Below are 15,687 nucleotides of genomic sequence, written 5' to 3'. Positions count from 1 at the left end.
GCTCATGTCTCAGTGGACTCATCAGTGTTACATTACTGCTGTGGGAACTGCATTGGCTTCGAGTTTCTTTGTTCCTAAGTGCAATTCAAGGCCATTAAAATGCTACATCGGATGAGACCTGGATACCCAAGAATGCCTATTCCAGGTAGAATCTGCATGCTCAGGACGTGCAGAGGACACCTGCTGCAGTTTCCCCTTGCTGAGACGTCTGGCAGGAGGGTTCAGAAGGGGGCATTTTCTGAGGGGGCTCTGCCTGTGAGGGCCCCCCTCTCAGAGCCCGTGTGATTGCAAAAGACTGTTGGGGACTGATCACTTATGCAAAGTAAGATGTTGAATGCTGCTGGATTACTGTGTGTCCAGTTATTTTTTTGTGTTTAGTGTAGGATTGTGCAGACCACTATAACGTTACATGTTATTAGTATATATGAATATCGTGGTACGTGGAAATATTTCTGTTTTGAATTTGCTGGCTGTAACACATTTTGAGGCAGTTGGTTGACAGAAGTAGTGTAGAAGCTGGAAAATAAATCCATAAACCATGACTGTCTATGATTTGACCTCTGCGCAGATGTAAAAAGCCCCAGAGATGATCTTGGAGAAACTAGGCAGAGGCCACAGCTGCAAAAGATGCTTTAAGTCTGGGAAACAGAGAAAGAAACTCAGACTGATTCTTGTCCTCCCTGATTCACTAGAGCACCAGAAGGAGGGAAGGGAAATTGAATCAGGCTCTCACAGTTCTGTTACCTGAGCCCAGATCTATAAAAGATAGCTCCAGTCAGGCTTGTGGGCCTGTTTCCTGATCCAGCCTTCCTCAAGGAGCTGATGGTGGAGTAGCTCCTACGTTCGTGTTTTCTACTACCTTGTCTTGTTCAGATGGGCTATGTTGTGGAAGGGAGGGGCATGGAGGCCCCTCTGGGAACAGACAAGCCAGCCTTCCGTCTTGCCCCGGATCAGCAATTTGGTTGAAGGGTGTTCGGCAAATAAATCCTGAGGTTGCTGCTGCGTGATGATGGACTCCCTTGTTGTTCTGGCCTTTCTTCCCAGTGGAGTTTTCCTTTTCGGTTTGTGGTGGCTGTCTGTGCTTGGATCCCCAAATCTCTGTGTTTTTCCATCATGAACGTCCACGTGCAAATGCTGGGAATAGCAGTTTGGTGGGTACTCCGGGCAGGAGGAGAACCACCAGTCCCCCATGGGGACTCTCCCTTGTCCTCTGAAGTAAAGTGACTTTGCCCGATGGATCTGGACACCTCTCGGGGCTTTTAGTTCTGTCTGGAGAGGAGCCACAAGTCACAACATCAAAACTGCAGCTTCAAATTAATCTACCAAATGCAGACTTACATTTTCCCCACAGGTTTGTGCTGGGAGGGTCAAATCTGTGTTATTCTAGTGGACTTTGGACCATAACAAAATCAACGTGGGTAGCTTTGTTCTCTGGCCATATCCTGCTCCAAGTCACAAGACTTTTTTCTGCATGCTCTGGAATTGAATTCATTTCAATTATGCATTCGTTGGAAAGATCAGGAAATTTGCCTGAAGGGATTGGTGCCAGATGAGCAAGTCTCCTGGAGACCTTTCTGCAGGAGAATTGGAAATGTGAATGATCAGGGATCCACCGAGCAGCTGTGGAGGCTGAGATCAAGAGGAAGAGCACAGGAATGCTGTTTGTACCCCAGGCCATTCATTCCCGTTCTGGCCTTCCTTCCTTTTGCAGATATTCCTTTCGGTGGCATGCCACCTGGCTATGCTTTTGACGTGGACAGAGCTGAAGAACAGAGGCACCACCATGACGTGATGCCCTTCATTGATGATTCCCCCTCTTCTTCACCCCATCTTAGCTCCAAGAGCCGAGGCAGTCGAGATGGGTTCTCTTCAGGATCCCTGGAGTCTTCAAAATCAGTGAGTTGCTGCAGCGTGGCCTGTGGCAAAGAGGGGAGGTGGAGTTTTGGGTCTGTATGTACGGGTGTAACCCTGCGGGTTCAGAGGTGCCGCGTTTGCCCAGTGGCACAGAGAGAGGTGTTTGGCCATGCCTTGGGTTGATAGTGGGACCCGGAGCCGCATTCAGCCTGGCTGCTCTGCTGACGATGCTTGGAAGTATGAACACCCATTGTGCAGGGCCACCTACTCTGGAGTAAGCGGGGGGTGTCAAACTCAGCCAGAGGCTTAGAAGCCACACAGCCGCTTGGGAATCTACACCACTCCTCCTGCGGGGTTGGCCTAGTCAGGACATTTTGACCACTTGGGCTGTACTGTTGACTTCACACAAAATAAAAACTGGCCAGAAACAGAGAGAACATTTTTGTGGGAAGAGAAGTGTGAGGGAAAGAAAGATCTCCTGATTCCATTTGGCAGGAGATAAAGTTACGCTTGCTAAGCAAAGCTGGATTCTGCTGCTCCTCCCAGACACCTTTCCCCATTTCTCACACCTCCCAAACTTACTCTGTTTTCCCCGTTTTGTTTTGCCCAGTTACTTCTGTTGTCCAGGGGGTCTCTGCCAAGCTGTGCTGAGCAACTAACGCTCTGCTTTCCGGGGCCGGGAGCAAACCTCCCTGGCTCTGGGTCTCTCTGTCTCGACCGAGGGCTTCCCTGAGACACCGTCTGCCGTCCCTGAGTTAAGGACAGGGGTCCTTTTTTCCCCATGAAAGCCACGGGGGTCCTCATTTCCCCTCCTGCTGAATTCCCTTCCGGGTGAAGGAAGGCTTCTCTGTGCTGTTCTGGCTGAACTGAATTTGTCGTTTCCAGACACCTTCCCAGTCCTTTGCTTGCCAAGGAGCCGGCCACAGTCATCATCCCTGAAGGGCCTACGTGCCCTGAGAGGGAAGGAAGTGGAGCCCAGCAGAGTGTAGGGCTCCCTTTGCTCATGGACTGCCTGGTGGAAGCCCCTCATTTCATGCACGTGGACCCCCTCCTCCCTGTCTGCGCTTGCTGGGCCTTGCTTCTCGGGGTGTTGTGTTCTTGGGGCTTGGAGTAAAGCGAGGATACCAATGATGGCGACTAAGAATTGGCTGTGAAGATGCAGCTCAGACACATATCTCGCCGGCAGAAGCTCTCTGTGCCTTTTCTAGGTTCCTCTGGCCAGCTTGGAGCAAGGCCTTCGGCAGATGGAGGGCAGGGCCCAGGGCCTGCCTTTGAGAGGGCCAGGGCTTCTCTGGCAGATGCCAGGCACAGAGATTGGCAGGGGCCCTCCCTGTGTCCTCCCACAGGGCGGAGGAAAAGTTGAGGAAGGAGGCCTCCAAGGCTGGTCTGGAAGGGGCACCCGAGGGAGCCCTTGCAAAGCTGCTGGTATTTCACGTTCTCAGAGGGAGAGGGCAGTCTAGGGAGTGCCAGCTGGCTTCTGGCAGGCAGTCCTGCCCCTCTGAGTTCCGCTTGCCCCTCTCTCCTTTTCATCTGCCAGGCTGTGTCCCCCTGGAGTTGCAGAGACTCTCCCAGCCTCAACCCGGAGAGGAGGAACCAGAGATACTCTGCTTTGCAGAGGCCAGGAGAGCGATCAGGCCCAGAATGGGGGACGCGGGGGTGCTTAGCAGGGGCCTGCATGGTGGCTTTGAAGTTAAAATCCTGCCAGGTCAGGGAGCGACCCTTGCTGCCAGCCTTTTCCTTCTGTGCCCAGACCCCATCCTTGCGGCTGGGCTCCCTTCTTACCTGACTCTGACTCCCACCCCCCCCCATCTCTTTATTCTCTGCCACTTTAATGGCTTTGCTTGAATAGGCGAGCCCTTCCTGAGCTGAGGTTGGCAAGGATAACCCGTTGGCGAGTTATAAATAATGCTGGCTCTGCTCCCACTCCTCCTTCGTGTTCCTCGGTGGAGCTCTTGCTCCGTCCCTTGCAGTGCTTTCTGAGGGAGGAAGCCCGGCCCTCCTCCTCCTGGCTGGCTGGCTGGGCACGTCTGCTGAGGCCGTGCCAGCAGAGCCAGCACTGGTGGCTCTCAAGCGCCTGGGCCCCCCGGGGGGCAGGCTCGCCTTGGCTCCCTGGTCTCCTGAGATCCAGTGAATGCAAACCTGGTGGGGCGGGGGTGAGGGGCTGGTAGGGAGGGTGGGACTTCCCTGCCTGGTCTCCTCTTGTGCCCCCGCCCCCCCATCTTGGCATGGCAGCCATTACTGCCGGTAGGTGGGTTCGGTTCCACAGTCTCAGCAGGGAGGGGCTCTGTGCGGAAGGGATGCTGTGAGAGTGAGGATGGGGCCAAGGAGTGAGGACCTGGTTCTGTCTCCTCGCAAGCCAGATGGGATTCTGTTTGCTCCAGCAACAGCCTGGGGCTGGCCGTTTCTCTCTGGCTCTGTCCTGCCGAGGCTCCCAGGGTGTGATCTGAACCCAGCTCAGGATGCTGCTTACACCCATCCAGTGCAGCTGCCACCCTCAGTGATCAGTGGGGATGCAGCGGCCAGCAGCTGGCTAGGTTAAGCACGTTGCAGTGAATCTGTGCCTCAGTGTCCCTGTCTGTGCTTAGCCCCTTCTTCCAGGGGAGAGCAGACCCCCCCCCCCAGTTGCAGACCTCATCGTTCCCTTTAGCCCTGGCACTTTTCATCCCAGCCACGTCTCCAGGCCCGCATCAGGAGACTGCGCCTCCCGTTGACCCACTTGCTCTTCCTTTCTTTAGAGTGAGCCGGACCTGGAAAAGGGTCTGGAGATGAGGAAGTGGGTCCTGTCAGGCATCCTGGCCAGTGAGGAAACCTACTTAGGCCACCTTGAGGCTCTCTTGCTGGTAAGGGCACCAGGGAGTGGGCAAGTGGGTGAGAGGGAGGCAGGGAGGGAGATTTTATTCTCTGGGTAAGCTGAAGATGTTCTGGACCTGGGGAGGAACAACCAAGGGGGCCCTCTCCCCAGGGTAACAACATTCTCCTGCCCAAGCTCCATTCAGTAGTATGGGAGCTGAGCAAGAACATTGCTATGTTGTTTTGCAGCTTCTGCTCATTTTCTAATGGTCTAAGCCACTTCTTGCTGAGGGTGGGGTGGGGTGGGGTGGCACGAGACTCTTGACATCGCTGCTTGTGCCTCCCAGTAGAAAGGGCTGAGGGGACTGTTCACTGTCCCCAAAGAGCTCCAGCGTTTCCTCAAGGGGAGATGCCTGAAGAAGCAGAACAGATGCCCAGAAGATGCTGCTGGGCCACGTGTTTGTGGCCTGCAGGTAGCAGCCAAGTCTTTCATTTTTCAGCCCATGAAGCCTTTGAAAGCAGCTGCCACCACCTCCCAGCCGGTGCTGACAAGCCGGCAGATTGAGACCATCTTCTTCAAAGTGCCTGAGCTGTTTGAAATCCACAAGGAGTTCTACGATGGGCTTTTCCCTCGTGTTCACCAGTGGAGCCACCAGCAGCGAGTGGGCGACCTCTTCCAGAAGCTGGTAAGCAGAACGTCTCCTGGTGGCCTCTTGCTTGAGGGGTCCTGGTTCTCCTGTGTTGCTGGGTACGTGCAGCGTGGGAAGAGGGTGCCTAGCACTGGAAACCAGCTGGGAGAAAGGAAGGCCTCCAGGGCACCATGCTGCAGGCTGCTCCCTGTCCAGGAGAAGGGCGACTGTACAGATGCTGCCCTGGTGGTATCGTGTTGGGTCTCCCTCTTCCTCAGGTGTAAAGCATTCCTCGGATGGCTCCAAGCCTACCTTCCTTGCAGTACCATCCCCACTTCCCTGAAGGAAGAGCAGGAGACAGATGTGTGTCCAGTTTTAGACCTTTACGACTGTTGCATCTGCCTGTTCCCCAGTGAGCTTAGGGTAGAGCAGTGTTTCCCAACCTTGGCAGCTGGAAGATGTGTGGACTTCAACTCCCAGAGTTCCCCAGCCAGCATGGCTGGCTGGGGAACTCTGGGAGTTGAAGTCCACACATCTTCCAGCTGCCAAGGTTGGGAAACACTGGGGTAGAGCAAACAAAGAGGCCATTTGGCTGAGAAGAGGGCCCATCTTTCCCCAGGACGTCAAAGGTGGTGGGGCCAGGTGGGGCATGTCTCCTGCTTCTGGCTTGGCAGGCATCCTGCCAGTCTCAGGGTGGAGGCTCATCCCAACATGTCCTCTGCTTCCCCCAGATCTCCAGCCAGCCTCCTGAGCAGGCACTGCTGGCGGCCATCTCTCTCCCCCCGCTGTTCCGCTCCAGGCTTGGTTTCATTCCGCGTTTGCCCCCCGCAGGCCAGCCAGCTGGGAGTGTACCGGGCCTTCGTGGATAACTATGAGGTTGCCATGGAGACGGCCGAGAAGTGTTGCCAAGCCAACGCGCAGTTTGCAGAAATCTCGGAGGTGAGCGAGGCTGCGCGATGTGCACAGGGTGTGTGGAGCCCTCGCATCTTCCTGGGTGATGGCTGCCGGCTGCCAGTGGGGGTCCTCCTAGGGATCTGATGAGACTCTTCTGCTGCCCCCGGCTGGGTTAAACCCATGATGGAACCGGTGCTGCAAGTTAGGGTCTCTCAGCCGCGAGGATGGAGATTGGAGAGATGCCTTGATGGAGGGGGGCTTCTTCTGGTTTACGGCACGCCGGGGTCCTCTACAGAAACCGACTAATTTGAGGGCCCTCATTGGAACTGGGGAGTAACTTGCCTGAATTTTGGCTCACCCAACTTAAGTTTGAGCTGTGGGAGAGGAGCCACATCCAATCGGTGGAGTCCTCTTCTTCCTTAGTACATATTCCTACAATTGATTTTGAAGAATTCCTTCCAGTGTGGCTTTTATCAGGGAAATAATTTCCCTTCAAGCAAAATCCTTCCCCCACTTTTCCTCCAGAGGTATCTCTCAGCTGGGCTTGAACTGTCTCCCTCTGAAGGGCACTTGGGAGCAGGTGGAGGTCCATCACTACCTACTCTTTTGTTGGCCTTCAATGATGGGTACTTAAGATGGGAGGCTCATAGGTGTCCCTAGTTTGGTGAAATTCCAGCTAGTTTTGTCTGAGCTACTTATCAAGCCCCCGGTGAACTGTGTTCTTCTAAAAGGAAGGGGAGAACCTGCACAGAGGTGGTGGCAACCATTATGACAAGAGGATGTAAGCACTGAGCTGGTGCTTCCTGTGCTGAAAGATAATGTGACTCATCTGGATTTGGTGTGCAAACCAGGGAACATCTGTTGGCAGACAAGGAACAGCTAGCACACTGAAGAAAATTAACCTGGAGCCTTGTCTTGCTCATCTTTTGTAGAATCTCAAAGCTAGAAGCTCCAAGGATGCAAGAGACCAGACAACAAAAAACTCTTTGGAAAGTAAGTAGCGTGGTGCACCCATGGATTTGAGTTCCATGTGATGCCAGTGGTTCCTCTGGGTTTTTTGTTCTAGAGGGACTTGTGTAACCAGGGCTTGGTTGGCTGGCCGGTTTCTCCTTTTTGAGCAGCAGTGCTAGTTGTTGGAGTGAAGTACTGGGGTTTAGCTGCAAAAGGGGGACTCTGCGCCCTGTGGCAGCCTCCCGTGCCTGGGATGGGAAGGGCTTGACTAACCTTGGGGAGCAGCACAGGCAAGTTGCAAAGGACTGCAGCAGGCACATTGTCAAAGAAGGGATTTCCCGTGAAAAGTACTTCTGCTCAGTACTCCCTTTTTCTTGCCCTGTTTGGATTACTTTGTTCCCCAAAGAATTGTGCTGCTGTACAGCCTCCCATTTTCCTTTATTTCCCCGCAGCGCTCCTCTACAAGCCGGTGGATCGGGTCACTCGCAGTACGCTTGTGCTCCACGTAAGTTGCCATGAATGCTACTGCGGTGCCATTCCTGTTGGGAATTGGAGGTGCTCCTGTGGTTTTAGAGAAGTCAATGCACAAGCAAGACATAACGCAAGGATGAAAAGAGTCACCGGGATGCGCCACAAAGCACGGCATCTTCTTTTCCCATCGACTGGGGAAGGCACGCTAGCAAAGCACAGGTGTTCTGTTCCCCCGACGTGCTCCGTGAACCACGTTGTGGCTGAACTTGATGGGCTGCTTCATGCAGCATTGTAAAATAGTGACTGGGTTCCCACAGTACACTGAATCACATTCACACGGCTCCTGCTTAGTCTGGTTGGGGCAGGAGAGCGGGCAGAAGAGGTTTGGTGAACCCTGGAGGACTCTTAAAGACAAGGCCGACAGGAAAAAGGATGTGTTTGACTGCTCAGAGAATAGGGGCGTCTGCTCTTCTGCAGCAACTGCTCCATGCAGAACCGCCTACGGCTTTGCCAGGAATCCACTCATGGAGCACCCCAGTGGTTTATAACTCGCCGAGCTCTTTCTTCGTCTCTCGGCTGAGATGAAGCGAGACCTCGGCACAGTTCCAGCTCTGGGCTGCCAGAGGCATCAGCAGCTGGAACTACAGATATGACTGTTGGGGAGAGCAGAATTCAGCAGCATAGGGAAAAGCCTCCGAATGCACAGAGGCTCTGAAGTCGGTGACCTGTGAGAGGGAGGTCGGTGGCTGTGTCCAAGCGGAGCCCAGGCAGCCATCTGTCTGGGAGGCTCAATTCCTGCGTAAAGTAGGAGCTTGGATGCGACAGGTCCTTTCAACTCTGTTGGTTGAGGGCTGTAATAAGAAGCACGTGCCCAGTGGCTGGGCCTAGACAAGCCTTCGGAAGTGAGGCCACCTGGGTTGTCCGTGCTGTGCTCTGAGTGTCTTTGTCCTCCCCTCCCTCTCAACAAGCAGGATTTACTGAAGCACACCCCATCAAGTCACCCCGACTATCTGCTCCTGCAGGACGCACTCCGCATCTCCCAGAACTTCCTCTCTAGCATCAATGAAGAGATCACCCCCAGGAGGCAATCCATGACTGTCCAGAAAGGGGAGGTGAGTGCCCCAGGGGCTTCTGGCACCTCCTCGCCAAACCAGGCAGGCCTCTCGCCGGGCTAGCAGGGCTTCTCTTAAGGGGTGGCTGTTTGCAGCCTGCAAGAGTGCTGACCGGGGGGAGGCGGTGCTGGGACAAAAGACGGACATGTCGCTCTTCCAGACCACCCGCCGCTTCTGTCCCCTGCTTTGGCTGTTGAGGCTGTCCGGGTGGCAGCAGTGGGATGGCTGCAGCTTTCTCAAGCAAGCATCCATCCCTTCTTGCCAATGATATGCTGCATGTTCAGACCTTGAAAGGACAGGGAAGTCCTCAGGCCAGCAGTGCCTGGAGTAGGGGTGTCCTCTTGGCCCAGAAAGTCCTGGTGGGGGGTAGGGGATGTGAACCAGCCTGACTCCAATGCTGAGGTGGCTGGAAGGCAGAGACCCAGGTTCCAGGCGTAGCTCCATTACAGAGGCCCTGGCAAGGCCCCATTTCCCCCTTTGCAAGTGTGATAATACAATGCAGGTGAAAGAGAAGAAGAGGAGAAAGGGAGCCGTTTTCTCTGTAAAAGGCAATCAGTGGTGAAATGTCAGATGCAGCTGATCCTGGCAGCTGGAGCAGACCGCCCGTTTCTCTGTCAGCCTGCTGGTGTCTTGGGGTTTGGGGGAAGGTTGATAGCCAAGCCAAACTTTTGGCTATTTGAATTCCCTGCCATGGGTCACCTCCTGGCCATGCGTTCTAGCCCAGAACCCCTTGAGAAACATCTACCTGCCAGGGGTGCAAGGCGTCTAAGGTGAGAGGAGGCCAACTCCCACAGGGAGGCTATTTCTCTCCATGCTGCTGAGAAGGGCAGAATCCCCCTGGCACGCTTTGCTCTCGAGCCTGTCTCCTCTTCCCCTGCATCCTGACGGTGTGTATGTGTGTGTGCGTACATGCATTGCTCTTCGGGCATGGTGAGGGGCTTCTTGCTTTCTAGCCAGCTGTGCTTATGCAGCTGACCCCCTGCTTATTCGCCTTGGCAGAGACCCACCAAAGCTGGGGTGGGGGAGCAGGTAGGAGTCAAGGGCCTCCACCCTGGTCACCTGCACTGTTGTTGCACTCCCTTCTGCCAAGTGGTCCTAGGTTTGCGGAGTGGTGGTGGTGTGTTTGAAAATGTATCAGAGAGGATTAGTTGCACCTATAGAACAGTTACAAACACAGGAAAAAGAGGACAGCTCTGGTTCCCAGGGCACATCAAGAAATATTTTACCAGGGAAACACTTAATATTTCACAATTTTTAAAAATTGTTTGTGTTGAGATAGGTTTTTTGTTGCTATTTTCTTTGATAAAAAGTTTGTTCATGGATTTATGGACTTCTATGGCCTCCAAACTCTCAAAAAAGGCATTTGTGACAGCGAAGCCGTAGTATTTGTAGAGCCCTTTTGGTGAGAGGAACAAGAGCTGCTTCTACCAAGCAGGATTGCTGGGAGTTTGGGGAACAAATTCCCGCTGCCCTCTGGTGACTGCAGGGTCCAAAACAGCTGCCAGAATGCCTGCTTTGCAGCCCAGTCCCAAACAGGAGAGGTGCTGGAAGAGCTCTGGCGGCATCTCCTTTCTGCCAAAGGCCCCAGGTGCACCTGGGGCAACTAATTTCACGAAAGTCGCTCTTTCCTTAACTTGTTACAAGCCTAGAACCAATTGTGCCCTCCCTTGACACCAGCGGTGCCTTGACTTGCTGTGATTATTTTAATTTTAATTATTTAATTAATTGATTTTCTATCCTGCCTTTTTTTTTTTTTTAATAAATAACTCAAGGCGGCAAACATGCCTAACACTACTTCCTCCTCCTATTTTCCCCACAACAACAACCCTGTGAGGTGGGTTTGGCTGAGAGTGACCAGCCCAAGGTCACCCAGCTGGCTTTCGTGCCTCAGGCGGGACTAGAACTCACAGCCTCCTGGTTTCTAGCCTGGAGCTTGACCACTAGACCAAACTGGCTCTCTATAGGATTTTTTTATAGGATTCCTTTGCTGCCCTTCTCCCAGCCATTGCTACTTAGATGGAAGAGGGGTACGCCATTTCATTTCACTTCATGATTTGCCAGGTGGGTTGTCCAAACTCTTAATTCTGCTGGCAGGTTGGCCAAGAAACAGTGACAGAAGGTGCCTGTCGGGCGCCCTGAAAGATGTCACAGAAAAAAGACCGAGACCTGCTCTCCACAGTTCGGAGAGCGCAGTTCCTCAGAGTGCAGGAATAGAGGGTTTAAGCCACAGGGACACAGGTTCCTGCTGCTGCTGCTTTTTTAAAAAGAACCTTCCTCATAGTGCAGACAGTTTGACACTGCGATAAACTCTGTGGAGGAGGCACCGGCCTTCTTCACTGGGCGTTTCTGGACGAAGATGGTCCAGCCATCGGTCTAGGGTGCTGACACGGAAGAGAGAGTCAGCCTGGCCTCACGACCCCTTCTCTGAAGCATCCCAGCCTCAGGGCAGTGCAGGGTGGCACCCTGATGCCAGTCTTCCAGCTTCATTAGGAGTTCATACCTTGGGGTGATGTTGTTTTTGGTCAGGGGTCGCAGACCCTGAGATGAGGCTCTGAACCTTGCTCCTGCAGCAGCTGATTGTGCTGCTCACTCTGGCATATGGAAAAGTACGAGGTGCTGCTGTAATTCATAACTGTAATTCTTCGAGTCACCATCTTAGGCTTTCGCCCCACTTGCCTTCCTTTCCTTTCCTTCTCTGATGCCCAGAGGGAATTTCAGGTTGGGCCACTCTCTACCGCTGGTCCCTAGAGGTAGCCGGGCCAAACCCGTGAGCAATAATAGCCTGTAACCATCCTGGTGAGGAAAGCTTCCAGCGTCTGTCCTGGTTAGGCACCAGACTCTTCTGGGAGTGAAGCTACTTGTCCTTCCTCCTGGAAACACACGACCTCGAGTGGGTTCTAGTTCAAATATTATGGAAATAAAAAGGCAAAGTAAAATCGTCGTCAGCTTGACCCCCTGTGACGTACGGGGATGCTTCTGTGTAGTTCTTTTGGTAGGTATGGAAGTGTTTTGCCACTGCTTGCTTTCAGCGGTTTTCCAACTTCCTAGCTTAGCCTGCGGCCCTGGACTTTTTAGATGGTCCCTCATTCAGAGGCCAACCAGGACCACTCTTGCCTGGCTGCCGACTTCATGTGACTCAACGCTCCTTATCAGGGTTAACGTTGCATTGGCGATTTTCGCCTAGTGGTTGGAGTGCAAACGTCCCAGAATAGTGAGCTGCCTTCTATAGTCTCAGGCTTGTCACCTGCTTGGAGAAGCGAGGTCATGGCGCTGTTTCTCTGGCTTCCCTGAATTTGTCTGGATTGAAGCCAGATCAGCTTTCAGCAACTGGAGAAGTGAACTGCTTTGAATCTGGCTTAAGCATGGCCATAGCGTGCAGCCAGTAATTTGGGTAGAATGGTGAAGGATTTTTCTTTAAATGTTTCCAGTATTATTATGGAACTGTATCTCCCAAGGTTCCTTCAGCAGAGCAGTTAATCTTAACTGAGGGATCTCAAAGTAATAAAAGTCCTGGGTGAGCAATAAGTAGCTTGAAGACAGTCCCTCTTACTCTAGACTTTCTGCCATGAGGAAGGACCTTGACATACCCTGCCTAAAAAGTTGAATTTGCTACCCTTTGGGCAAACAATACCACGGTGGAATCAGTTGTGCCTTGCCTCACTTGCATGCAATCATGGAACAAACCTGCCCTGGCAGCCTCTTCTTTCTGATACATCTCCACAATGCTGCCTCCGCCTTGTCTGCACCTTGTGAGTGGGAGAGGCTTAAGTTCTCCACAGCTGTTCCAGGACTCCCTTCTGACAAAATCTGATGGCCACCCCAGGTGTGTAAAATCTCTCAGACTTTGTCACCTTGGAAAGAAGTTAGTGACAGCAACAACTGGAAACGGAGACAACAGAGGCAGGAGAGGAAGGGCGATGGGACAGCAGATTTCATGCTGGTTTGAGGAAGGTGGAGAGCCCTCCAGCTTGGCAGTGAAGAAAGATCCTTTGGACTCAGTGATGGCTACTTAGCAGTTGAACCTTCCGCAATTTAAAAAGGCTGAAAGAGAAAGATAGGTCCTGGTGTTGGCTGTAATCTTCCTGGCTATCCATTTATTTATGATGTGCAAAATACTGCAGGTTCAAAACAATCATTCCATGTATTCTCAGCTTGGAATAAAATATCTGCATTTCTAGAGTTTTGTCCAGAACACGGGGCATACACTGGGCAGTTTCAAGTGTTCTGAGACCCTTGAGCCCTATAATTAACGTGTTTTTAAGTTACCACTGGCTTGGGAACTATTTCTATGTGTTGAATTTTGGCCGGTTGACTTCAGCAAAACCTAAAAACCAAAATAGTTAGGAACTACCAAAATACTTAAGAATTACCCTCTTGGTTTTTCTTTCTGTGGATCAGCTGATAGACAGCAGCATTGAGCGTGGAGAATTGCCAACCTATATTAATGGCCATTGGACAAAAAGTATAGTCAAGCTTGGTTTGAGTTCCCATCGGTTGCTCTGTAGAACACTTGAGGTGCTTCAAGCTTTGTTCCATCATTACACAACCAGGTTGCAACATTTTGAGTAGGGCTGTTTTGTCCCACACTTGAAACAAAGTCATAGGGCTTTTCCCATCTCAGAAATAAAGAGTTAGAAATGCAGGCTGTGCCCATCATCTACAATGATCTAAGTTTGGGCCTGTCATGATGTGGTTGCTGCTTTGGACCTACCCAGCTTCCCCCTTCAGCAGCCCATGGTTTTCACCCAACTGGATGGTTCAACAGCAGGGGTGGTGGTGGTGGTGACCCATTTGACAGGAACGGTGGCATTGCAATTAGGTAGCCACCGTGAGGGATTAAAGTTTGTAGTGGCACCGATTGGTCATCCCTTGGTCATCCTAGGGATTCCCTGGTTGGTCCAAAGAAACCCCTACATAAACTGGGAACACGGGACTCTGACTTTTCCAGATGGCTTTTACCAAGCCCCTATGGCGGACCGAGTTCCTTGTGCTGCGGTGGGGAGGGCTGTGGTGGCAACTCCACATTTCAGTGTGACACCTCTGGAGGGCTTACTGGATAGATACCAGGAGTTTGCTGATGTGTTTGGGGAGATGGAAGCGGACCAACTCCCTCCTCATCGAAAAACTGACTGTGCGATAGAGTTGGTCCCCAACGCTCAACTGCCCAAGCCGAAGATTTATGCAATGACTCAAAAAGAGCTTGAGGCGCTGCGGGACTTTGTTGATAAAAACTTGGCCTGTCCTAACAACCAGGAAACACACTGAGACAAGGAACTGGTCTCTAATATTTATTGCTAGTACTTAACAGAAATCCTAACAAACTGAAGAAGCGTGGGGAAAACCCAGACATATAACCCCCAAGAGTTAAGGCGGTCCCGATCTGTGTCTCTTTGAATGGCTGAACAATTCATCAGTGCTACGCATGCGCTTGACAGTCTGGATGGGAGCCCCCTGCTCGCCATCCTTACTCATGACATGGCCAGGGGGTTTATCGAACCAGCGAATTCTCCAGTTGGAGCCCCCGTGCTGTTCCGTGACAAAAAGGATGGCACGCTAAGACTCTGTACAGACTACCGGGGGTTAAATGCCATCTCAATATCAAACAAGTACCCTTTGCCGCTAATAAAGGACATGTTAGCCCATTTGTCAAAGGGCAAAATTTTCTCCAAGCTGGATTTGTGGGAAGCCTATTTCCGCATCCGCATATGAGGGGGGGATGAGTGGAAGACTGCTTTTAATTGTCCGTTGGGTTCTTTCCAGTACAAAGTCCTACCTTTTGGGTTGGCAGGAGCACCCGGGGTGTTTATGCAACTGATTAATGAAGTGTTACATGACCATTTGTTTCAAGGGGTACTGGTGTATCTAGATGTTTTGATTTACACGGAGACTGAGGAGGAGCACGAACACCTCATTAGGCAGGTGCTTAGCAAGCTTAGGAGTGCCAAACTTTATGCCAAACTTTCTAAATGTGAGTTTCACAAAACTCGACTTGACTATCTGGGATATGGGATATCTGACAAGGGCATTGAGATGGACCCCGTTAAAATTCAAGCGATCCTGGGGTGGGAACGCCCACGTACCTGGAGGGAACTACAAAGTTTTCTCAGATTTAGCAATTATTACCACCAGTTTATCCAGGGGTTTGCTGAAATTGCCTTGCCCCTTACTGATTTACTACGTACCAAGGGGTTGGGAGACACACGCAAGGTGAAGAACCCAGGGGCAGTGCTCAATTGGACACCTGAATGCCAGGCAGCTTTCGGAAAACTTAAAATCCTTTTCACTGCTGAACCCATTTTGCAGCACCCCGATCCCACTTGACCCTTTGTGGTTCAAGTAGATGCTTCTGATTTTTCAATTGGGGCGGTCTTGCTGCAAAAAGATTCTGACAATCACTTGAAGCCCTGTGCTTATTTGTCCGAGAAGTTTTCTGAGACCGAACGGCGGTGGCATGTTTGGGAGAAGGAGGCTTTTGCAGTTAAGGCAGCTTTAGAAGCATGGTGCCACCTCTTAGAGGGGGCTAAATGCCCTTTTGAAGTTTGGACTGACCGTAAAAATTTAGAAGCACTCCGCACCCCCCGGAGACTCAGTCCTAAACAGATTCGCTGGGCTCAATTTTTTAGTCATTTCAATTTCCAGCTGAAGTTTATTCTGGGTAAGAAGAACTTCCTTGCTGATGCTCTCTCACGGTTACCCCAAGATTCTGTCCATGCGACTGAGATTGTGGGTACTGTGTGGACGGAGCCACAGCTGGGTCTGCAGGCTGTAACTCGCAGCCAAACTCGTGCGCAGCTGCCTCTGACCCCGGTTTCGCCGGCAGGGAGGAGGACGCAGATTCCCTCTCAATTGCAACAACAGTTTCTCCAGACACTGAAATCTGATACTTGGTTGCAGGTGAACAGAGACAATGTTTCCTTTGACAGTGGGTTAGCTTGGACGCAGAACCGCCTCTATGTGCCTGAACAGTTGCGGGCTGAAATCCTAAC

At 52.0% G+C, this 15,687-nt stretch overlaps 1 protein-coding gene across 1 annotated transcript in view; it reads left to right on the top strand.

Moving 5' to 3' along the window:
- BCR (BCR activator of RhoGEF and GTPase) overlaps positions 1–15,687 on the top strand; it is a 100,778-nt gene that overhangs the window by 33,816 nt on the left and 51,275 nt on the right. The window contains exons 2-8 of the mRNA XM_063315852.1: positions 1,712–1,896; positions 4,590–4,694; positions 5,145–5,330; positions 6,105–6,212; positions 7,100–7,160; positions 7,571–7,623; positions 8,561–8,701. Of these exons, the coding sequence (XP_063171922.1) occupies positions 1,712–1,896; positions 4,590–4,694; positions 5,145–5,330; positions 6,105–6,212; positions 7,100–7,160; positions 7,571–7,623; positions 8,561–8,701 (839 nt within the window). The remainder of the gene's footprint in view (positions 1–1,711; positions 1,897–4,589; positions 4,695–5,144; positions 5,331–6,104; positions 6,213–7,099; positions 7,161–7,570; positions 7,624–8,560; positions 8,702–15,687) is intronic.

Source organism: Candoia aspera, chromosome 15 (genome assembly GCF_035149785.1).
Source record: "Candoia aspera isolate rCanAsp1 chromosome 15, rCanAsp1.hap2, whole genome shotgun sequence".
In the NCBI taxonomy this organism is placed as follows: Eukaryota; Metazoa; Chordata; class Lepidosauria; order Squamata; family Boidae; genus Candoia; species Candoia aspera.
Note: the sequence above shows the minus strand (reverse complement) of the source record. Positions and strands in the feature narration are given on the sequence as shown.